Source organism: Trachypithecus francoisi, unplaced genomic scaffold (assembly GCF_009764315.1).
Source record: "Trachypithecus francoisi isolate TF-2019V2 unplaced genomic scaffold, Tfra_2.0 Lachesis_group10, whole genome shotgun sequence".
Taxonomy (NCBI): domain Eukaryota; kingdom Metazoa; phylum Chordata; class Mammalia; order Primates; family Cercopithecidae; genus Trachypithecus; species Trachypithecus francoisi.
Genome location: NW_022681455.1, coordinates 84,574,503 through 84,597,743, shown reverse-complemented (window position 1 = coordinate 84,597,743; position 23,241 = coordinate 84,574,503). Strand labels below are relative to the sequence as shown.

General features: G+C 55.7%; 2 protein-coding genes and 1 long non-coding RNA gene across 11 annotated transcripts; 1 reads left to right on the top strand and 2 right to left on the bottom strand.

Moving 5' to 3' along the window:
- Window positions 1-2,833: 2,833 nt before the first annotated feature.
- TGFB1I1 (transforming growth factor beta 1 induced transcript 1) lies at window positions 2,834-9,408 on the bottom strand. 5 transcript variants are annotated; one of them, XM_033218249.1, is made up of 11 exons: window positions 8,524-9,408; window positions 7,170-7,285; window positions 6,992-7,044; window positions 6,740-6,882; window positions 6,478-6,565; window positions 6,259-6,364; window positions 5,957-6,151; window positions 4,678-4,851; window positions 4,312-4,393; window positions 3,866-4,014; window positions 2,834-3,483 (listed from the first exon to the last, which is right to left on the bottom strand). In XM_033218249.1, exons 1-11 carry the CDS (start codon window positions 8,852-8,854, stop codon window positions 3,217-3,219), a joined length of 1,704 nt encoding a protein of 567 aa, XP_033074140.1. In that variant the 5' UTR covers window positions 8,855-9,408; the 3' UTR covers window positions 2,834-3,216. The 5 variants fall into 5 exon arrangements, with proteins under 5 accessions (XP_033074140.1, XP_033074142.1, XP_033074141.1 ...); XM_033218251.1 differs by having other exon boundaries at window positions 7,170-7,360; window positions 8,524-8,575; XM_033218250.1 differs by lacking the exon at window positions 8,524-9,408 and adding an exon at window positions 8,502-8,521.
- On the top strand, window positions 8,617-11,411 carry LOC117087710. Its single transcript, XR_004438889.1, has 2 exons — window positions 8,617-10,408; window positions 10,875-11,411. It is a non-coding gene; the product is annotated as an uncharacterized LOC117087710 (long non-coding RNA).
- Window positions 11,412-13,881: 2,470 nt separating this feature from the next.
- On the bottom strand, window positions 13,882-23,013 carry ARMC5 (armadillo repeat containing 5). Of its 5 annotated transcripts, XM_033218245.1 has the most exons (8): window positions 22,154-23,013; window positions 21,680-21,802; window positions 20,663-21,191; window positions 18,636-18,743; window positions 17,748-18,534; window positions 15,811-16,307; window positions 15,066-15,198; window positions 13,882-14,970 (listed from the first exon to the last, which is right to left on the bottom strand). In XM_033218245.1, exons 1-8 carry the CDS (start codon window positions 22,256-22,258, stop codon window positions 14,160-14,162), a joined length of 3,093 nt encoding a protein of 1,030 aa, XP_033074136.1. In that variant the 5' UTR covers window positions 22,259-23,013; the 3' UTR covers window positions 13,882-14,159. The 5 variants fall into 5 exon arrangements, with proteins under 5 accessions (XP_033074136.1, XP_033074133.1, XP_033074132.1 ...); XM_033218242.1 differs by having other exon boundaries at window positions 13,882-14,988; window positions 20,663-21,802; window positions 21,928-23,013; XM_033218241.1 differs by having other exon boundaries at window positions 13,882-14,988; window positions 20,663-23,013.
- Between the last annotated feature and the right edge of the window lie 228 nt (window positions 23,014-23,241).

Sequence of the window (23,241 nt, the reverse complement as noted above, 5' to 3'; positions counted from 1 at the left end):
CTTCCCCACCTCCCCTAACTTAGTTCTCTATTTTGTCCTTTGTACTCTCTCTCTCCTTCCTTCCTTCCTGGTTCCTTCCTTCATTAACAAACACATATGGAGACTGGCTACATACTGGCCCTGTTCTAGACACCAGGGAGAAAATGGTCAGCGAAATGAATGCACTGCCTGCTCTCGGGAGCTTCTGTTCCGGTTGCAGAATCAGACAGAAGCCAAAAACAATAAGGGCCAGGTGCAGTAAGTGGCTCATGCCTGTAATCCCAGCAATTTGGGAGGCTGAGGTAGGGGAATCACCTGAGGTCAGGAGTTTGAGACCAGCCTGGCCAACATGGTGAAACCCCATCTCTACTAAAAATACAAAATTAGCCAGGTGTAGTGGTGCATGCCTGCAATCCCAGCTACTCAGGAGGCTGAAGCAGGAGAATCACTTGAATCCGGGAGGCAGAGGTTGCAGTGAGCTGAGATCGTGCCATTGCACTCCAGCCTGGGCAACGAGAGTGAAACTCTGTCTCAAAAAAAAAAAAAAAAAAAAAAAGCCAGGCGTGGTGGCACATGCCTGTAATCCCAGCTACTCAGGAGGCTGAGGCAAGAGAATCGCTTGAACCCAGAGGTTCAACCTCAGGAGGCAGAAGTTGCAGTGAGCCCAGATGGCACCACTGCACCCCAGCCTGGGTGACAGAGAGAGACTCTGTCTCAAAAAAACGAAAACAAAAACTCCTACTTGCAAGAGCACTGCGTGCTAGGAAGGAACTAGGGAGGGGCCGTGGCATGGAAACCAGGGAAGCGATGGCTTTAGCTAGGCGATCGGGAAGGTACCGCTCCTTCATTACTCATGTCACCTTTGTACTTAGCTGTCATCTGTCTCCCCTACTAGACTTCGGCTCCCTGAAAGCATGAGTCATAGCTGCTTGGTTCCCCATTGTCTCCCCAGAGCCTGGCACAGGAGTGCTCAATAAATATTTGGTGAATGAATGAATGCCAATTTGGGCATCCTCAAGATAGGAAGGTGGTTACAGGCTGGGGTGGGGGGGGACATTCTTCGGGGAGAATATATGGAAGGGAAAGAGCAGGAGACCTAGGAAGACCATGGGAGAGGAGCCTTAGAAAGGAAGGGATCTGGGGACCTGGCAGAGGGTAGGCCAAGGACGCCTCACCTTTTCCTCGTGCCCATACATGCTCCCTGCAGCTTCTAGCTCTTCCTGATGAGCTGGAAAGGACTCTGAGGACCTATCGTTTCCAACACCAGAGGTCCCTAGATCTGGACCCAGGGGGCCACCCTGGGACATAGGGACTCAGATGGAACCTGAACTTCTTCACACCTGAAACCCGTGACCCCATCCTGCACACCTGAAAACCCCTGGTCCCATCCTTCTCTGCTGGGACTTGGCTTAGGTCCTGGGTGTCAGTCACTCCAGGAAGCATACCTTGACTCCCAGTCTGGGTTAAGAAGCCACCTTCTGGCTTCTACAGCCCCCAGTGCTTCCTTCAGTCACACCCTGGCCACACCAAGTGTCCTCCTCTGTCCAAGTATCTGCCTCCTCAGCCTGGGGCTCTCCAGGACAGTGAGCCTGACTCATCTGTAGACCCAGCACCACCCAGCACAGGGCTAAGCTGGGAGAAGCCTCAGGTGGTGGCAGATGGGCCAGCAGGGACAGTAAGTAATGGCTCTGAATGCGCTGATTGTTCTGCCTTGACTGGGACACGAGGGGTTGGGAGTGAGAAAGGGTTAAGCTGAGGCCATAACTACATGAAACATTCAGGTGATCCGAGATGTTGTGGGTCAATAGTAAGACGGAAGCTGTACCTTAGTGCCCAGAACCAAAAGGTGGGCACCACTGGCACTCTGGGTAGAGCTCCATCCCTCAAGGCCCTTTAATAGGGGAAAAAATCTAGGAACCAAAGGCAGTGCAGGAGGGGAGCAGATTAAGCTTGTTCCTTTCTTTCCTTCTTTTCCTTCCCTCCCTCCCTCCTTCCTTCCTTTCTTTTCTCTTTCTTTTTCTTTCTTTCTTTCTCTTTTTTCTTTCTTTCTCCTTCCTTCCTTCTCTTTCTTTCTTCCTTTCTTTTCTTTCTTTTTTTTTTTTTTGAGACAGAGTCTCATTCTGTTGCCCAGGCTGGAGTGCAGTGGCGCCATCTCTGCTCACTGCAACCTCTGCCTTCCGAGTTCAATCGATTCTCCTGCCTCAGCCTCCCCAGAAGCTGGGATTACAGGCGTGTGCCATGCCCAGCTAATTTTTGTATTTTTAGTAGAGATGGGGTTTCACCATGTTGGCCAGGCTGGTCTCGAACTCCTGGCCTCAAGTGATTCACCCGTCTTGGCCTCCCAAAGTGCCTCCCAAAGTGACATGAACCACCGTAAGAGCTTATTTCAAGAATAAAGGGAAGGGCGGGCACAGTAGCTCACACCTTTGGGAGGCCAAGGCGGGAGGATCGCTCGATCCCAGAAGTTCGAGGTTGCAGTGAGCTATGGCACCACTGTACTCCAACCTGGGCGACAAAGTGTGACCTCATCTCTTAGGACAAAAGAAAACAAAGCAAAATATAGAACTGAAGAAGGAGTAATGAGGGCGGGAAGATTCGGTGGGGCCTCAGTTGGAGCTCTTGTCCTGGCTCTGCCACTATCTGTACAGTCCTGCGCGGGTCGCCACCCTTTCCAGCCTCAGGCTCATCTGATACTTGAAGCAGGAAGTGCAGGAGTGGCTACCTGCAAGGGCTGAAGCTGCAGGTCCCGCTGCGGCCACAGGGCAGTGGCCTAGAGACCGCCGGGCACAGAGCCAGTGCGGGGGCGGGGCGTCAGGGCCAGGCTCCCGCGCGCATTCAGAGACAGCACGAGGGAGACGTGGAATGCGTGTGTTTATGTAGGTAGAAAAAGTGCACAGAACAGTGAGGGTGCAGGGAACAAGGACGTCCTGGCCTGGCCTCCGATTCGCTGGAATTGCAAGGACCCTCCCCCAGTCAGGGGGCTCCCTCAAGGGTGGGAATAGAGAGTGAAGGCTCGCACCAGAGCTCTCATCTGTGTGCGATTCACTTTGTGGGTGTGTGGGTTTAGGTCTGGCTGGGCCTTTTCTGAACGTGACCCCTGAGGATTCAGAGTACCTTAGGGGCGGGGCTCTCCAGTGGGTGGGGCCTCACACTCTGAGAGCAAGGCCTCTGGGTCTGCAGGACCCGCTTTACCGGGAGGGCGTGGCCTCCGGGGGAGAGGGCGAGCCGAGCGGGCTGTCAGCCGAAGAGCTTCAGGAAGCAGGGCTGGCAGTAGGGCTTGCCAGCGCGCTCCTGGAAGGAGCCCTTGGTGAGCGGGCGCAGGCAGAATGTGCATGTGAAGTGATCCGGGTGGAAGCGGCGGCCCAGGGCCGACACGCAGCGGCCGGTAACCGGGAGGCCACACGTGGCGCACAGCGAGCCGCGCCGTGCGTGGAAGTGGTTCTCGCACAACGGACGGCCCTCGTGCTCGAAAAAGCTGCCTCCCGAGAAGGGCGCGAAGCATTCCTGGGGAAGGGAGGCCGCGAAAGAGGACAGAAAGGTCAGCGGCCCCCGCCAGACAACGCGCGTTACTAGCGGATAACGCCATGGGACCTCGCAGCCCGCCCTAGACGCGAAGCCTCCCGTCCAGTGGGACCCTGCCCGGGAAACTCGCCCCACCCGAGGCTCCTAGCAGCACCTCCCGTGACCCGCCTCTCCAAGGCCCCGCCCCCAGCCCTGCACCCTTGACCCGCCCCCCCAAGGCCCCACCCCCTGCCCTGCACCCTTGACCCGCCCCTCCAAGGCCCCGCCCCACAGCCCTGCACCCTTGACCCGCCCCTCCAAGGCCCCGCCCCATAGCCCTGCACCCTTGACCCGCCCCTCCAACGCCCCGCCCCGCAGCGCGCACCCTGCAGACGAAACAGTCCGGGTGCCAGAGCGCGCTAAGCGCCGAGATGTAGTTATCCAGGATGGGGCCCTGGCAGCCCTGGCAGCGCGGGGCGAACAGCTGCAGGAAGTCCCGGCGGCAGTAGGGGCGGCCCTCGCGCTCGTGAAAACCTAGGAGAGGGAACCGAGTGGGCTGAAAGCAAAATATGCGGGCGGGACGGGGGACCCACAAGACCTGAGATCTGGGGCGGGAGGAGGGGCAGTCCGAAGGAGCCTTGGGGAAGGAGGAGCCGGGTCTGGGGCGGGACGGAGCGGGAGGGCTTGGGTCCGGAGTCTGTGTGGGAGAGGGCAGGGCTAGAAAAGAGCAGAAGGAAAATCATGGCCCTGAGGACTCCGGAGATCGGAGGGGCTGGGGCGAGACGTCGAGGGACCCGCAGCTTTTAAGGTGGGAGTCAAGTTCACTCTCACCCTCATCTCCGAAGGGCTCCCCGCAACTGACGCAGCAGAAATGCTCTGGGTGCCAGTGAGTACCCAAGGCGGTCACCATTTTCTGTAGGGAGGGAGAGGACACTCAGCGCGGCCTCCGTACCTGCGCGCCTTCCTCTCCCGCGCGGAACCCGGGTGACTGGGCTAAGGCATGCGTGAGGGGCGAGGGAGAAGATCTAACTGGGAACGTGGGAGTCAGAAAGGAAGAGTGGAGTCCAAGGGGCTGTGGACATTGCCAAGGGGTAGGGGTGGGGTAGCGCGGGTGGGGCGGGACCCATGCGGTGGAGGCCCGTCCCACAGCTCTCCGGGTGAGACAGGGCGGGCTCAGTGCGGCGGGACAGGGCTCACGTGTCGGATGGGCTGGTTGCAGAAGCCACATCTTGGCGAGAAGCGCTCAAAGTAGCACTCGGGGCAGAAGGGGGCTCCATCCTTCTCGAAGAAGCTGCTGCCTCCCAGGGCGGTGGAACAGCCTCCGCAAACGAAGTGCTCGGGGTGCCAGGCGCGGCCCAGAGCCGTCACCACCTGCGAGTGGGAGGTGAGGCGTGGTCAGAGCGGCTCTGACGGCCACATGCCCAGCGAGGCAAGGTTTACGCGGCGTTTTTCGAGTCCTCTCTGAGCGATCAGAATAAAGAATCCAGTGTTCCAGATCACGCAGCCTGTAAGGGATGGAGATCCAGCTCCCATCTTCCACCTGTGCTCCAGGATTGACCTACACATGAGGCACAGCAGGCACAGAGCCTGGAGCCCACAATACATTTAGGGTCCCATAAAAACGTTTTGCTTCTTTTTAAATCAGAGTTAAGACCAGGCTGGGTGGCTCGTGCCTCTAATCCTAGCATTTGGGAGGCTGAGGTGGGAGGATTGCTTGAGCCCAGGAGGTTGAGGCTGCAGTGAGCCAGGATCGCACCACTGCACTCCAGCCTGGGTCACAGAGTGAGACTTCGTCTCAAAATAAATAAGAGGGAGGAAGTGAAAAATCAGTTTTTAAAAGTTCAGAATAAAAAATGAAGAAAATGCTTTAATATATAATAATAACATACCCATCTTTACACCAACACAGGCATAAAAAACTATGTATTTTAATGGACAAAGGGATTCATGAAGATGAAAGTGCCTATGATCCACAAAAGTCACAATGTCACCCTCCTTTGCTGAGATGGGCAATTCTGGGCTAGGAGTCAGGTACTTGATCTAGCAGGGGGCACTAGGTTAACGCCTAGGCACAGCTGTTGTCAATCACATCTGCTCAGTCAATAAGCCAAGGACCAGTGAACCCAGTCCAGACTCTGATGGAGGAAGAGAGAGCCTTTGTAGATGCGTAAGAGATGGTGGGTGGAGCCACTGAGTGTTTTGTGAAGATTGGATGAGAGGAGGGTTTGTAAAGGAGCTGGCACAGTGCCTGGCACACAGTAGGACCATAATAAATGGTAACATGGTTGGAATTTTCACCCTACCACTAACCTGCTGTGTGGTTCAGAGCTTCAGTTTCCTCATCCATAAAATATAAGTAACAATGATACCCACTTCCCAGATTCACTTATTAAAAGGCAACAGCATAAAGCCCAGCTCCCACTAAAGATGGGTCTGTGACAGGTCTCTGCCTCCCTTCTCACAAGGCTCCACTTACTTGCCCAGCAATAGGTTTATTGCAGGAGCCACAGAGGCCCTTGGCCTGAGTGGGAACACCCCGGCGGCTGAGGTCTGACTGCAGCAGCCCCAGCATGGTGTCTAGGCTGCCCTTGCCAGTCGGCTCTGGTGGGGATGGGGAGCCCTCGTTTGTGGAGCTTGCCACTGGTGGCTGGGTTGGCCCAGAGGCTGGAAGCTGCAGCGGGGAGGACATGAAAATTGAGTCAGCAAGGCAGCAGATGTGGAATTGTCTAGAAGGGGTTGGGGAGCCACAAATGGACACTGGCCCACTGCCCAACTCACATGGTTTTGAACGCGGAAGTCAGAGAGTGAGGCCATCAGTCTATCCAGCTCCAGAGTGGCCGAGGTGGCAGAAGGCTTTGGGAGGCCAGGAGATGGGCTGGAAGGGCTGTGAAGAATATGCTTGTGTCATCTCAGAGCCTCCCAGAGCAATGCTCCCTCTAGTGACTCAGACATCCAGGACTCATCTCCTCTCAGCCCTGACAAGGATGCCAAACTCACAGGCTGGATCTTTTCTTGTCTTCAGACTGGTCCTCCTTCTGCTCTCCTGAAGCCACCTTGCTAGATGGGAACTGAGACATGATTTCATCTGGAGAGAGGGGAGGAGGAAGCTGCATATAGGGCTGTGCTCAATGCACTCTCCCACTTGAGGCTTTAGATCCCTTTAACTGCTACTCTGGGAAGTGTATTCTTGTTAGTCGCTGCCCTGCCCTTCCCTCCCCTGCCCCCATCCCATCAAGGTCTCTCTCAGTCACCCTGGTACCTGTGATGTTGAACTGGGTGGCATTAAGTTCCTGAAGCAACCGATCTAGCTCACAGAGCCCAGTACCCAAGACACCGCTGGAAGAGGAGAATGGAGGGGCCGCAGGGACTGCAGGCTTTGGGGACCGAGGCTTGCATACCGTGCTGGGAAGCAGAGTGGGAGCCTGGGTTCAGCGGTGGGGAATCCAAGCCTCCTCACCTGTACGGATGAGCCTTAGTTGGCCCCCTATGCCCTGGTTGCCAGGCCCCTCACCTGTACAGATGGTCCTTGTCCCCCGAGGCTCCTGAAGACTCCCCAGACCCTGTCTACAGAGCGGAGACGCACAGGTGGGATGACAGGCCTGCACTCTGCCCCACTCAGGCTGAGATCCCCATAGACTAGGCCGAGCCTGGCCCTAGTGGCTGCCCCAGGCCCCAACATCCGATCTCACCTGTGGCTGGTGGCCATAGGATGGGGGAGGGGTGAGAGGCTCTGCAGGGCGCTCTTTGGGAGCCCCTGACCTTGGCATGTGCGAGGTGGTAGTCTCCAGGTCAGAGAGCAGGGCGTCTGCAGGAAGAGGCCATCAGGGAGAGAGACAGGGGTCACGGTTAGATTGGAAGATAAGGTTCCCAGTGGGTAGTACTGGAGGACAGAAGCCAGTATTAAGAGCAGAGGTCAAAGGGCCAGAGCCAGGCAGAGCACTGCTCAAAGGGTAGCAAGTAATATTTATGACCGGAATATCCCAGTTGCTCACGCTGGGAGCCAAGCACAAACCCAGCCTCCTGATTATTTTATTCTCCCCATCTTCTCTGATGCAGTCAAAATGGGCTCTTCAACCAAGCCAAATGTGGCTCCCCTCCAAACTGCTCCATTGGCCCAGTGCCTGGCCCCCAGCTTTTTCATTGGACGGTCTCTCTTCCGCGCTCGTTAACTCCTCCCCGTACCTACACAGGCCCCGCCCAGCCTGGCCACTCCCCGGCCCCTGAGTCCCGCCCTGCGCTCCTCACTGGCGCTTCGCTGGGACCTGTCTTCTGATTGGCTGCTTCTCTGCGGTACCGTGTCAGTTACCCCTACCGAGCAGCGCCCTCTACCGCCGGGGGCCGGAAGCCCCTCTCTCCGGTGGAGCGCACAGCCTTCCAGCCCCAGGCTCCGCAGGGAGGACGAGATACCTGGGTCCCCCTTTCCGGACAAGACACCACTCTCCCATCCCTGCATACCGAGATCCGGGTCCTTTGAGCCCTTTCACTTCCAGAACCCAGAAGTCCTGCCCTCAGTCTTCGTCTCTGAGCACTCGCGTGAAACCCTGAAGCCTTCGCGGGCGCCTAGGCACTCCTGAGCTACTATTCTCTTCCTTGCTCCAAGGACCCGACCCTCACCGTGCTCAGGAGCCCTTAACTCCTCCTCTCCCAAAACCCTGGCGCAGGCAGGCCCTCTTTTTTTCTCCAAAACTTGGTGCCAGACTTTCCCGTACCCTCTACTTTCCCGGTCCCCGGGCCGAGGCCCCTTTAACCCCTCCCTCCCCAGAGCCCCGCGCCTGGGCGCCCGCGGGCGCCGCACCTCCCCTTCCATCCGCCGCAGCCTGGGATGGAGGAGCGGAGCGAGGAAAGAAGGGAGGGAGCGGCCGGCCCGGGAAAGGCAGGAAGGGAGAGGCAGGAAGGGGGACGTGGAGTTGGAAAGGAGGCGCGGGCAGAGGCGAAAAGCAGAAGCAAGAAGACAGGGATGGGGAGATGCGGGAGAGCGACGGCGGGGAGGCAGATCTGGGCAGCGGTGAGGGGCCACGGACCCAGGGATCCGGCCCCACTCACCCAGGTCCTCCATGGCGGGGCGCGGGCCGGTGGCGCGGGGCGAACAGGGCGGGGACCGTGTCCGGTGGGGGCGGGGGGCGGGGGACGTCCGGGAGCTGGAAGCCCGGCCGTGACCATGTAAGGAAGCCGGGACCCGCTGGGATGGGGATGGGGGGGCGATGAACGGGGGAACCCGAGGTAGGGGCGTGGAAAGGAGGGAGCGCCCCGGCCCACCCGAGCCCAGCCCGCCGGCCTGCCGTGGAGGCGGCCACACCCCAGCCTTGGCCTCAGCTGCAGGGAGCCCCAGGAGGCCAGTGCCAGAAAGAAGTGGCTTCTCCAGACCAAGCCCCATAGCCGCTCCCTAGGGAGACTTACAGACACGGACTGCGGCCCCCAAGCAGACACCCCGCAAAGCCAGAGCCTGAGTCCTAGACAAGAGCCTCCCTCCCACCCATGCCATTCCTGGGAGACTCGTCCCAGACGGAATTTTTGGATTGGTAGCAGGAGAGATGTTCTAAGGCTCAGACCTCAGGTTCAGAGACCTTCCCATCGGAGACCCTGACAGATTAAATAGAGGCCCCAAGAGGCATACATACTAGACACAAAGAAATCTCAAGGACGGGGACAGACACAGTGAACCCACCCACAGACTCTACACTAGGACCTTCCCTCCAAGACTTGGTCATAGACACAAGTAAACTCGAACCCAGGCGCAAGCCCTTTGCAAATGCGGGGCAAACACTCCCAGGCAACCAACCCCCAGCCAGCCTGCAAGACAAAGCCCTTCCTCAACACTGAGGTGGCCCAGGCCTGCTCCCAAACAGCCTTTTTCCACGTTACTGATGAACTCAGAGCAGAAAGCAAGACAAAGTCTCCAGCCACAAAGTAGTAAGGCTTCCCTGGACTGAGACCCTGAGAAACGAGGTGGAAACAAGAGGCCCTAGAGGTAGTTGTGGACAGACAACTGTGCGGCAGCCACTCTCTTGGACAGATCTGGGCACTGGACTATGGGTCTCAACCCAGGAGCAAATCAGAACAACCTGGGGAGCTTTTAAAAATGCCAGATGGGCATGGTGGCTCACACCTATAATCCCGGCACTTTGGGAGGCCAAGGCGGGCAGGTCACTTGAGGTCAGGAGTTTGAAAACAGCCTGGCCAACGTGATGAAACCTCGTCTCTACTAAAAATACAAAATTAGCCATGTGTGGTGGCCGGCGCCTATAATCCCAGCTACTTGGGAGGCTGAGACACGAGAATTACTTGAAGCCGGGAGGCAGAGGCTGCAATGAGCTGAGACTGTGCCACTGAACTCCTGGGCGATAGAGGAGACCCTGTCTCAAGAATAAAAAAGAAAAAGAAAAAAAATGGGCAAATGACCTGAATAGACAGTTCAATACGTTATATAAATAGCCAATAATTACATGAAAATATCCTCAACATCGTTAGTCCCCAGAGAAATGCAAATCAAAACTACAATGAGACGCCACATCATATCTATTAGGATGACGATAATAAAAAAAGACAGGTAATTAGGCCAGGAGTGGTGGCTCATGCCTGTGATCCCTACACTTTGGAAGGCCGAGGTGGGTAGATCACCTGAGGTCAGGAGTTCAAGACCAGCCTGGCTAACATGGTGAAAACAGTCTCTACTAAAAACACACAAAAACTTAGCCGGGCATGGCAGCAGGCACCTATAGTCCCAGCTACTTGGCAGGCTGAGGCAGGAGAATCCCTTGAACCTGGCAGGTGGAGGCTGCAGTGAGCTGAGATTGCACCACTGCACTCCAGCCTGGGCAACAGAGAGAGACTCCATCTCAAATAATAATAATATTTTAAAGGCCAGGCTCGGTGGTTCATGCCTGTAATCCCAGCACTTTGGGAGGCCGAGGCAGGCGGATCACCTGAGGTCAGGAGTTTGAGACCAGCATGGTTAACTTGGTGAAACCCCGTCCTACTTAAAATACAAAAATTAGCTGGATATGGTGGCAGGCACCTATAATCCCAGCTACTCAGGAGGCTGAGGCAGGAGAATCACTTGAACTCGGGAGGCAGAGGTTGCAGTGAGCAGAGATCATGTTAGCCTGGCTAACATGGTGAAACCCAGTCTCTACTAAAAACACACACAAAAAACTAGACGGGCAAGGTGGTGGGCGCCTGTATTTCCAGTTACTTGGGAGGCTGAGGCAGAAGAATCCCTTGAATCTGGCAGGCAGAGGCTGCATTGAGCTGAGATCACGCCCCAGCACTCCAGCCTGGACAACAGAGCGAGACTCCATCTCAAATAATAATAATAATATTTTAGAGACCAGGCTCGGTGGTTCACACCTGCAATCCTAGCACTCTGGGAGGCCGAGGCAGGCAGATCATCTGAGGTCGGGAGTTTGAGACCAGCCTGGTTAACTTGGCAAAACCCCGTCTCTACTAAAAATACAAAAATTAGCTGGGCGTGGTGGCGGGCACCTGTAATCCCAGCTACTCGGAAGGCTGAGGCAGGAGAATCACTTGAATTAGGGAGACAGAGGTTGCAGTGAGCAGAGATCGTGCCACTGGACTCCAGCCTGGGTGACAGAGTGAGATTCCAACTCAAAAAAAAAAAAAAAAAAAACTGAGAAAAAGAGGTATTTAACAAGTTTTTGTGAGGATGTGGAGACATTGGAACCGTCACACATGGCTGGTTGGAATGTAAAATCATTCACTAACTTTGGAAAATAGTCTGGCAGTTCCTCAGATGTTTAAACATAGAGTTATATGATCCAGCAATTTCCCTTCTAGATATGTAACCAAGAGAAATAAAAGCATATTCCACAAAAAAACCTTGTACATGAATATTCATAGCAGCATTATTCATAATAGCCCCAGAGTGGAAACAACCCAAATGTCCATCAACTGATGACTGAAGAAACAAAAGTACCATATCCATGTCTTAGTCTGTTTTGTGTTTCATCATAGAATACCTAAGGCTGGATAATTTATAAAGAACAGAGATTTCTTTGTGTTCTAGAGGCTGGGAAGTCCAAGATCAAGGGCCCTGCATCTGGTGAGGGCCTTCTTTCTGCCTCATCCCACAGCAGAAAGTGGAAGGGTAAGACAGTGCAAGAGAGGGGGTGGGGTGGGGTGGGGGCAGAACCCATTCATTTATCAACTCTCCACTCCCTTGATAACTAACCTACTCATGCAATAATGCCATTAATCCATTCATGAGGGAAGAGCCCACATAACCTAATCACTTCTTGAAGTTCCCACCTCTCAACAGTTGCATTGGGGGTTAAGTTTCCAACACATGAACTCTGGGGGGACATGTTCAAACCACAGCAATGCATAAAGTGAAACTGTATTATTCCTAATAAAAAGAAATGAGATGCTACGGTGTGGATGAACCTTGATAACATTACACTATGTGAAAGAAGCCAGACACGAAAAATCACACACTGTATGATTCCATTTATATGACATGTCCAGAATAGGTCATCTGTAGAGATAAGATGTAGATTAGTGGTTGCCTAGGGTTGGGGGAAAGGGAGTGTTGTGGACTGAATGTTTGTGCCTCTCCCACTTTTATACATCAAAGTTTAACTCCCAGTGTGACTATATTTGAAGATAGGGCCTGACTGGGCGTGGTGGCTCACGCCTGTAATCCCAGCACTTTGGGAGGTCAAGGCAGGCAGATCGCCTGAGATCAGGAGTTTGAGACCAGCCTGGCCAACATGGTGAAACCCTGTATCTACTAAAAATACAAAGAGCCGGGCATAGTGGCACCTGTAATTCCAGCTACTTGGGAGGCTGAGGCACGAGAATTGCTTGAACCAGAAAGGCGGAGGCTGCAATGAGCCAAGATTGCACCACCACACTCCAGCCTGGGTGACGGAGCAAGATTCCAAAAATAAAAATAAAATAAAATACTGATGCCCAGTCCAATGTGAGTAAAAAGGTCCCAGACATCGACAGTTTTTCAAAGCTCTCTGCTTGGTTCTAATGCATAGCCTGAAAACCAGAGACCTGGACCAACACTCACAGAGGCTCAGAGACAGCAAGTGTCAACCTCAGCTGCCCAGAAGCAGACCTTGGCAGGCCCAGTGCAGCTCTCCCCAAAATCAGCCTGCCACTGAGGAGTCAAAAATCTGCAAGCCAATTATTAAAAAGTAAAAAAGCAACAGATGTTGGCATGAATGTGGAGAAAGGGGAATACTTATACACTGTTGGTGGGAATGTAAATTAGCTCGACCTCTACGGAAAACAGTATGGAGATTTCTCAAAGACCTACAACTCTATCATTTGACCCAGAAATCCCACTACCGAGTATCTACCCACAGGAAAAGAAATCATGTAAAGGACAGCTGGACTTGTTGTGTTCATTGCAGCACTATTCACAACAGCAAAGTCATGGACCCAACCTAAGTATCCATCAATAATTGACTGAATAAAGAAATTGTTGGCTGGCACAGTGGCTCGTGCCTATAAATCCCAGCACTTTGGGAGGCTGAGGCAGGAGGACTGCTTGAACCTAGGATTTTGAGACCAACTGGGCAACACAGCAAGACCCTGTCTCTTTAAAAAAAAAATGAAAATGTGGTACATATACACCATGGAATAGTACACAGCCTTAAAAAATGAAATAATGTCCTTTGCAGCAAAATGGATGGAGCTGGAGGCCATTATCCTAAGTAAACTAACTCAGACAGAGAAAACCAAATACTGCATGTTCTCCGTTACAAGTGGGAGCTAAGCAATGGGTACACAGGGGCATGAAGATGGAAAGAGACACTGGAGACTCCAAAAAGGGGGCGGGTGGGTGCGGGGCAAGGGCTGGAAAATTACCTATTAGGTACAGTGTTCACTCTTTGGGTAATGGGTTCGCTAGAAACCCAATCCCCCCCAGTACACAATACACCCGTGTAACAAACATGCACGTGTCCCTGATCTAAAGCAAAATAATAGTTAAAAAAAAAAAAAAAGATCTGTAAGCCAGGTGAGATTCCCTCCACAGCAGGTCTTCCTTCAGACAGACAGCAGTAGGGCACATGGCCCAGGAGATGAAAAGGGAGCCAGAGAATGGGGGCCCAAGATGGGCAACAGTAATGCAAAGGCCTTCAACACATCATCAGACTAACAGCATTCCCTCAGCACAACCCTTTCAGCCCCGAGCAAGGTCTGCGTGTCCAGTTGGGTTGCTATGTCAGAGCACTGAGGCCCTGACAGCAGGAAGCAGGCTTCCCCTGGGGCCCAAAACCACATCCTAAGCAGCAGCCTGGGAACTCAATCCTGTCCCAATACTTATTAAACTGTCACAAGCAAGGGTGGTCTGTGTCCAGACACAAAGACCTGAACAAGACCCTGCTTGGTGGGCGAAGAAACAGAAGCAGACACACCACACAACACAGGTATCCAACTCCAAAGTGTTTAATCTCAACTCCAGAGGTCTAGGCCAGGCCAGACACCTGGGGCCCTGGGCTGTTCTGCTTCTCTGGGCCCCACGCCCAGACCCTGGCCTTGGCTTCTCACTCCCAGGTCTTCAGATCGTCATCCTGGGGTCTGGCTCCATGTTCTCACCGCTGTTCCATGACGACTCCTTCTGCTCAGCCTCCTCCCTTGCCAGTCTCAGGGAGGCTCCTTCAGAGCCAATTCATCCTTGGGTCCCCTTCCCAGGGGACGTCAACAGTCTAGGCAGGGACCCTTGCCCCCAACTCAATCCCCATCACCACGGCCAATAAAGCCTCTGTCAGGGGCCCTGCCTCTTCACCTGCTGCCTCCACAAGCCCCACCAGGGCCAGACCCCGCTTCCTCGGGCACTGCTCTGGCCCCAGGGTCCAGCGGGCACAGTGGGCAGCCAGCCGGGGCCGGCCTAGGCGGAACACCTCACCCACTGACTCTGGGCCACCCTGGGGTCCTAGGTGGATGCGGCCCACGGCCTCTTCCAGCTCCTCCTCCAGCCCAGGCAGTAGGAAACGGCCAGCAGCCTCCAGTGCCTCCTCGGCCTCTGAGCCCAGCAGGGGCTGGCCTGGAGGGGGCACAGGCCCCAGGGCAGCCCCACAGCCCCGACAACCATGCAAATGATGCAGGATAGGCCAGGCTGCGCCAGGTGACAGGCCTCGCAGGGGCACCAGGTCCATCTGGGCTTCTGCAAAGCTGCCTGACAGCAGGGCCCGGAAGAAAGGGGAGGCGGTGGCTGAGGCCGCTCGCTGGGCAGGGAGCTGGAGGCCTGAGTCCAGCAGGAAGTGCAGGTCGGGAGCTGGGACAGGGGCTGGGCCCAGCAGAGGTTCATAGAGGCAAGGGGAGGGTGAGTCTAGGTCCATGGGGACTGCCTGTGGGACGGCTGGGCTCACCGCGGGAGACACCAGGTCTTGGAGGCAGGAAAGGGAGTCCGCGGCAAAGAAGAGGAAGAGCGGGTGTGGGGCCGGCCGGGTCAGCGCCGCAAGGAGGAGCCGGAGGCCACCCTGCTCCAGGAGCAGCCGGCGCCACAGAGAGGGCTTCCTACAGGGAAGAGAGGGCCTTTCAGAAGGTGAGAAACGGGCCTGGGAAACACAGCACTCCTCCCCAGCCCCGCAAGGCACCCACTTCCCACTCACCGGCAGATGAAGGGCAGGGTCAGCGCGCAGGCCACGCGGTCCTCAGGGCTCCCTGAGAGTAAGAGGTGCGTGAGGGCCCCGACCCCGAAGGGCGACTCAGCCTGAACCGTCAGGTTCTGCAGTAGCCTCTCCCCTGCAAGTGGAAAGCTTTTCAGGCTGGGAGCTGGGGTCTGAGACAGGACTCTGGGCCGATGAAATGAAGGAGGGTAAAACCTCTGCGTGAGAAGTCAGGGAACTGAAGAGGCAGTGCTGGGCTTGGGACACCGGGAACCTGAAGTCCAGGACAACAACAGAAGGTGGGACGGTCAGGGTGTAAGTCTGGGCCCCTGAAGCAGCCTGTGGTCAGGGCACAGCAGACAGGGCAGTCCCTGGCAGTGCTGGGGGTGGTGGTGAGGCCGGGGTTCACAGGTCAGGTTGCCGGTGGGGAGCAGTCAGGACAGCGCTGAACCAATGGCAGAGCCAAGAAAGAAGCACAGACCGGCCCGGATCCTGGGCGTGGGGCTGCATCTGGAGTTAGGGTATCTAGGTCCCAGGGCTTGGGCAGAGGACACAGCAGAACTCTGCCTGTAGGCCCATGAAGGGACCAGAACGTCGTGCTCCCCACCCCACTCTGGTGACGGGTTGTCTGGAGGACGGGCTGGGGAGGACGGGTGAGTGGGAAGGTGAGGTTCTGAGCCCTTGGAAGCCATGGGTAAGGATGGGGACTCGCACAGGGGCAAGGAGACGGGTGGGTGTGGGAACTTACCCAGCTCTCGGTGGCGGCTGTGGAGAGTGGGCCGGGCACGTGGTGCCGGCCAATCATCGGGCGCCACCCCCAGCACCAGCCACGCCCGCAGCAGCGCTGCGCCGTAGCTGCGCACAAAGGCCTCGAGACAGGCAGGGTTGCAGGTGAGGCGTGACAGGATGCGCAGTGCACGTGGGCTGGGCGGGCCCGGTGCACCGGTCACATAGGTCAGCAGGCCGTACAGGGCTGGGCCGGTCACAAGTGCCCCGCTTGGGTCAGGGGCCTGGGAAAAGCGTGAAAGCAGCAGCAGGGCTGGCCCTTCGCGTCCCCAAGGCTCCTCGATGGCGGCGGCGGGGCTGCGGCCTGGAGTGCGCTGGGTGCGTGGTGCCCGCAGCGAGGTCGGGGTGAGGATGGGGCTGGCCGGCTCCATAGGCTCCGGTGGAGGACACTGCTCAGGAGACCAGTCGGGGGAGATGTCATCAGCGCCCGCGGCATAGCCCTCGGAGATCAGCCACGACCTGTGGAGGGAAGAAAAAAAGGAGACTGAACCCAGAGCCAAGGTGAAGGGGCAGAGTCCAAGAGGCCTAAGGGGTCTTTTTTTTTTTTTTTTTTTTTTTTTTTTTTAAGAAACGTGGTCTCCCTCTGTAGCCCAGGCTGGAATGCAGTTGTGGGATCCTGGCTCACTGCAGCCTTGAACTCTTGAGCTCAAGCGATCCTCCCACCTCAGCCTCCCAAGTAGCTGGCACTACAGGTGTGTGCCCCCACACTCAGCTAATTTTTAAATGTTTTATAGAGATGGGTCTTGCTATGTTGCCCAGGCTGGTCTCGAACTCCTGTGCTCAAGCGATCCTCCTGCCTTGGCCTCCCAAGGCGCTGGGATCACAGGCGTGAGCCACTGCATGAGCTAAAAGCTGTCTTGGAGGGAGGAAAAGCCAGGGGAGAGGAGGAGGGTGGAGAAAGGGGATAAATGGAAGTGAGAGGGGATAGGACTAAAACCTCATTTCAGCAATTACTGATGCCTGTCATGTGCCAAGTTGTTCTTTAGATGCTGGGTAGAAGCACTGAACAAAGTGCCTGTCCTCCTGGAGTTTATGTTCCAGTGAGAAGAAGCAGGTAAGAAGTAAGAGTACTATAAGTTATGTTAGTGTGGAGCCAATGTAGAGTACAGGGGTCATGGAGAAAATAAAAGGGAAATAGGAAGCGCTGGGGGCTGGGCATGGTGGCTCACACCTGTAATCCCTACACTTTGGGAGGCTGAGCTGGGAGGGTCACTGGAAGCCAAGAGTTCAAGACTAGTCTGGACAACAAAGCGAGATCGCCAACTCTAATGTTTAAAAAAAATAAAAAGAGTTCCTCAGCTTTCCTGTGACGCTTCAATTCATGAGTGACAGTAACAGAGTAAGAACTTGGACTCTAGAGTCCACCAGTCTGGGGCCCAGAGTTCAAAGGTGCTGGAGTGGGACCAAGGTTAAAAGGTAGATCCAGCCAGTGCAGAGGATCACACCTGTAATCCCAGCACTTTGGGAGGCCGAGGCGGGTGGATCACCTGAGGTCAGGAGTTTGAGACCAGCCTGACCAACACGGTGAAACCCTGTCTCTATTAAAAATACAAAAATTAGCTGGGCATGGTGGCCGGCACCTGTAATCCCAGCTATTCGTGAGGCTGAAGCAGGAGAACTGCTTGAACCCAGGAGGCAGAGGTTGCAGTGAGTGGAGATGGCACCACTGCATTCCAGCCTGGATAACAGTGAGACCCTGTCTCAAAAAAAAAAGGTAGACCCAGGGGAGTAGAGTGTGTTAAATAGGAACTGGCAGGTGGCTGTGTGGGAATCAGGAGTCTGGGTAATAAAAGTCTTATTCAGACAGAATGGGGGTGGAGGTAGTGAAGAGGACCAAGACAGACACAAACCCCACACCACCACACTGCTCCCCTCCCAAGCCCTGATGCAGAGACTCACCTGAGGCTCCGGAAGCTTCCACCCTGTGCCCGCTCAGGGGTCCTCTCCTCAGGGAAGTCCCAGGAAGCAGCTTCTCTTCCCTCTTCTTCCTCCTCGCCAGCCTCACCACACAGCTGCCCAGCCAGGAGAGGCACAAGTCCCAGAGCTTGGAGCCGGCCCAGGGCCCCAGTGTCATAGAGAAAGCCCACAAGGGCAGCCACAATACGAGGGTGCCATGCACTGGCACGAGGGTCCCGCAGCAGGCCTATCAGTAGATCCAAGCCACCAGCATCCCGCAGCCGGGCCCGGTTGATGGCCTCACGACACAGGAGGCACACAGCCCGCACCAGGGGCTGCTGGGAGGCTGGACTAGCTCCATTAGGACCCCGGCGCTGCCGAAGCTCATCTACCAGCACCTCCACCCCACCAGCATTGCCCAGTGCAGGCCGAATCAAGCCCTGGGCACACAGGTTGGCGAGGATCAGAATGGTTCCCTCGCGTACTACCCGCTTGGGGTGGGATGCCAGGCTGACGAGTGGGCCCAGTCCCCCACCCAGACTTAGCTGCTCAGCACAGGCCCGGGAGCAGCCTCGGCTGAGTTCCAGGAGGGCACGGACGAGGGCTGAGGTCAGTGCAGCATCTGGAGCAGTGGCTAGGAGCTCGGCCAGCGGGCGCACTGCTCCCTGCTGTGCCAGGGCCAGGCGGTGCTGGGGTGAGTCTGCCAGGTTGCGGAGGGCACGCACCACGCTCTGCAGGCACTGCGAGTCCTGGCAGGCTGTCAGACTCTCCACAAGCAGCGGAACAGCACCTGAGGGCAGGCAAGGGGAGCACAGAGGGTGAAAAAGGGCAGACACTCAAGTCTTTCTTCTGCTCCGAGTCCTAGCAGACCCCACCCTCACAGCCTCTCACCAGCACAGTGGATGTCCCCACAACTCTCAGGTTCCATGGCTAAGTTCCCCAGGGCACGGGCCGTTCGGTTCTGGATGCTGTCTGTCTTCATGCACTGAAGAATGGTCACTGCAAGGAGAGTTTGGGCTTGTGAGGGTTCTACCCCTTACTGTCTCTCTCATCAGTCACCTCGATAATGTGGCCTGAGAGGGCTGGGAAGGCTTTTGGAAGAGGCTAATGCTGGGCAGGGCACAGTGGCTCAAGCCTATAATCCCAGCACTTTAGGGGCCCAAGGTGGGTGGGTCACTTGAGGTCAGGAGTTCGAGAACAGCCTGGCCAACGGGGCCAAATCCCATCTCTACTAAAAATACAAAAATTATCTAGGTGTGGTGGTGTGCACCTGTAATCCCAGCTACCTGGGAGGCTGGAGCAGGAGAATTGCTTGAACCCAGGAGGCAGAGGTTGCAGTAAGCTGAGATCGTGTCACTGCACTCCAGCCCAGATGACAGAGCAAGACTCCATCTCAAAAAAATTAATAAATAAAAGGAAGAGGCTAACACTCCAGCTAGGTCTGGAGGGGTACACAGGAAGGTATTTGCCAGAAGCACGGTGGATGGGAGAGTGAGAAGGCATTGAGGGTTTGGAAGTAGCCTTTCCAAAGGCCCAGAGGTAAGATGCAGTGTCTCTGAAAGGCTTCAAAGGTCAGGCCAAGGGATCAGGACTTGAATGTGAAGGCACTGGGGGCCACACAAGGGTTTTATGAAGGGGAGTGACATGATACAATCTGGCATCCATAGGGAGAATGCATTATGGGGGAAAGAATAGGAAGGGAGGAGTCAAAAGGCTATCATAATAGCCCAAGCATGAAAAGACAATAGCTTGAACCAACCCAGCTACCAGCATCACACAGCACAGAGGTACCAGTCTCTGGGCACACAACGGAAGTAGGGAGAGAGAGCAGCAGATAGATTCAGAAGACATTTAAAATGAAACATAGTAGCTGAGTGATGGGAGTTATTTAATAACCAAGGCTCTTGTCAAACATATACGGTCCAGATGCATTTTATGGAAATTTTAAATATATTAATGCTTCGCTTTATCCAAAAAGTTAAGATGTCATCAAAACTAGCATAATTTTGTGGAAGGCAGGTAGTGACATGTAAACTGCTTTCACACACTGCCACTAGGAGGCACCAATTTAGCTGGTAAACAGAAAAGCTTATGTTTTGCTAGGATTTGTTCTTACTGTGCTGGTTTTATTTTTATTTTCTTTTTCCTGCTTCCTAAGTGACTACTGGTTTGTTCAGTTTTCTAAGATATGACGTCTTGTTATGTTGCCCAGGCTGGAATGCAGTGGCTATTCACAGACACAGTCATTGTTCACTGCAGCCTCTACTTCCCAGGCTCAAGGGATCCTTCCACCTCAGCCTATCAAGTAGCTGGAACTACAGGCGTGTACCACTGCACCCAGCTTATGCTAGTTAATAACCTGAAGTCACCATGCTTAGAATATTTGTATATTCGTGCTATATTTGTACTTCGTTTTCTCCCCACTCTGATTTTCTGAGATAGCTATCACTGTCCCATTTTACAAGGAATCCTAGCCTCAGAGGGGTTAGGTGACTTTTGCAGAACTCCCTTTCTGAACCACTACACCTTCCAGCTCATCAGTGGGACTTCAGAACCTTGCACAGGGCCGGACACATAGTGGGCACTGAATATCTGCTATGAACATCATAACTGGAGAATAAGAATCATCTGGAAAAGTCACCAAATAACCCTTTGGCCTCCGCTGGTCTAGCTTCGAAAGAAGTCCTCAACAACCAATTCCTAGATAATGGCTATAATTATCTGGTCTGGGAGGGCTCTCTCTCATCTAAAGAGAGAGCAGTGACGTCACGGGGCACAACAGCTTGAGAAACAGGAGCGGTGCGCCATCACAAAGCACTTTATTCCGGGATATGACTCAAAGAACTCCAAACTCCCGGCCCACACAGCAAGCGAATTGCAAATCCAATCTTTCTAGGAAACGGAGGCGGAGCACTTACCCAAAGGGAGTATGCCTCCGAGTCTGCGCACTTCGGTCCGGCACGCCCCTTCCGTACAGCAATCGGCTAGGATGCTAAGCGCCAAGTCCAGCGTCTTGCGCAGGCGCACTGGCGGTGAAGCCGTAGACGACGACACAGCGGAGGGGGCGGGGCCCGATGCGGGGGCGGGGCTAGAAGCTGCTGACGCGGCCGAGGGGGCGGAGCCGGGGCTTGCCTGGGACGGGGCGGAACCCGCTGCAGCCGCTCGCCGTAGCAGCGCGAGTAGGGGGCGGAGCCCGCCGCGTGCCCGGAAGCGCTCGATTCCCCCCGCTGCCTTGATGTGGCGCGTGCGGAGGGCTAGGAGCGCGCGGCCCAGGGGTGTCTCGTTGGTAGCTGGGTCCTTTTCCCCACCCAGACCCTCCCCGGCCGCCGCCGCGAGCTGCGCGAGGCAAAACGAGAGCGAGTCCGTGAGGGTTGGCTTCGCAGCCGCCATCTTGGCTCGGGCCTCAGACTCCGCCCCGCTTCTCGCCGCTGATCCCAGGGAGCGGAACTGGAAGACAGGGGAGTCGCCGGGCACCGCCTCGCTGACGCTGTTAAAATAGCGCCGTCGCAGCGATGCAAGTCGGAAGTTGTAGTTCTCGACCCCGGAAGTCTGTCCTTGCAAAGAAGGCGCGGCGGTACCTTATTGCTGCGCAACCTAGGACGCGCGGGTGGTGCATGCGGGAGGTGTGGTCCGCGCCGAGCTTCGCACGCCTACCTCGGGACGCGCGGGAAACTCTTCCAAGGCCCTCCAGGTGGGCCGGGACCTCCGGACAGCCCAGACGTCCGACCACGGAGCCTTCGTGCCGTGCTCCGCCCCCGGCGTGCACTCGGCGGGGACCGCCTTTCCTCCTCTAGGCTCGCTTCGCTGCCCCCCAGCGGTGGTGCGGCCCGGCCCCGGGACCGACTCCGAGAACCCTGAGCCGGGCTGAAAGTGCGAGGTCCTGACCGCGCCGCAGACGCGTCGTTCGGTCAGAGGAAGAAGAGGGTTAAACCTACCGAGAACGTTCGCTGCCTCTTCTTAGGGTGACGGGCTTGTGGAATTTTCCGTTTCCGGAGCTGGACCCCGGTGTCCCGAGTATCCTCCGCTCTGGACGTGGTCGTGAGCTCAGGAGCTGGCGTCTAGGAAACAGGGAGTTCTTCACCCAAGGTGCAGTCGGCTGTGCCAGAAGAGACAAGGGAGAATCCAGACGGGGCGGGGCGGCGGGGGAGCGGAACGTTAGCATCCCGGGGAGCCCCCAGGTCACCCTGGATTGCGAGGTGGCTCCGCCTGAGCAGCCCTTCCTGGTGTGACAGGGGCAGCTGCCCGTCTGGAAAATGGTCAGGCTCTGGCCCTGGGGAGGAAGAAGGCTTTGCCAAGAGCAACCGTCTACAAGCCCCAAAACCTGCGAGTGCTGGAAGTGTGGGCTGACCACAGCCTACCTCCCCGGCTTCATTCACCACCAAGGCAGCCACGCTGGTGACAAGCCTTACCGTTGTCCGGGGTATGGCAGAAGCTTCCGATGTGGCTGTGATCTGGTTAAGCACCACTGGGTACACACAGGTGAAAAGCCGTACTCCTGCCCCGAGTGTGACCATCGCTTCAGCCCTACACCTGTGCCTTGTGTGGTAAGACTTTCAGCGTCACCTCAAACCTGATCCAGTACCAGCGTTTACACACCGCTAAAAGCCTTACCACTGAGGGGGCTGCGGAAAGAGCCTCAGGCTTAGCTCCAACCTGTTGCAGCACCTGCGGTCTGCATGGGTGAGAAGGCCTCTAAATGCCTTGTTTGTAGTAAGAGTTCTGTGCACAGTTGGAATCTGCTGCGGCACCAGCACAAAGTCCGGAAACCTGATGCTTGGTGGTGAATGTGGCTGGAGCTTCGGCCAGAGTTCCCACCTGGCTCGTCCACTAGGCAGCCCACAGCGGCGAGAAGCCCTGCATCTGCCTGCAATGTGGCAAGGCCTTAGCCAGAAGCTCCAACCTGGGCCAGCACCAGCAGGCGCACCAGGGCGGCAGTCTGTGCTAATAGCCCTGGCTTCAGTTTTAGCTGAAACTTCAGCTCTGACTCTGGTTCGGACCTCAAGGAAATGGAAGGAACCGGGTCTCTAAGCAGACCCCCTTCTGCTCCCCTAGGGCTGTTGATTTTAGAGCTAATGATGGGATTTGGTTGGGGCGGAGGGGGGTTCTCCACATATTTTTGCCCAACCCTTTGCCGAGTCAAGGAACCCCAGTCTGGGCTGGGCATGGTGGCTCATACCTGTAATCCCAGCACTTTGGGAGGCCAAGGCTGGCGGATCACTGGAGGCCAGGAGTTCGAGACTAGCCTGGCCAACATATTGAAACCCTGTCTCTACTAAATAAAAAAGCCAGGCGTGTTGGCTCTCGCCTGTAATCCCAGCTACTCGGGAGGGTGAGGCAGGAGACTCACTTGAACCCCTGGAGGTGGAGGCTGCAGTGACCGAATATCCTGCCCCTGCACTCCAGCCTGGGCAACAGAGACTGTCTCAAAAAAAAAAAAATTTTTTTTTTAAAGAGTCCCAGTCTGGAAGAATCTGAACACTAGAGCTGTCTGTGATCA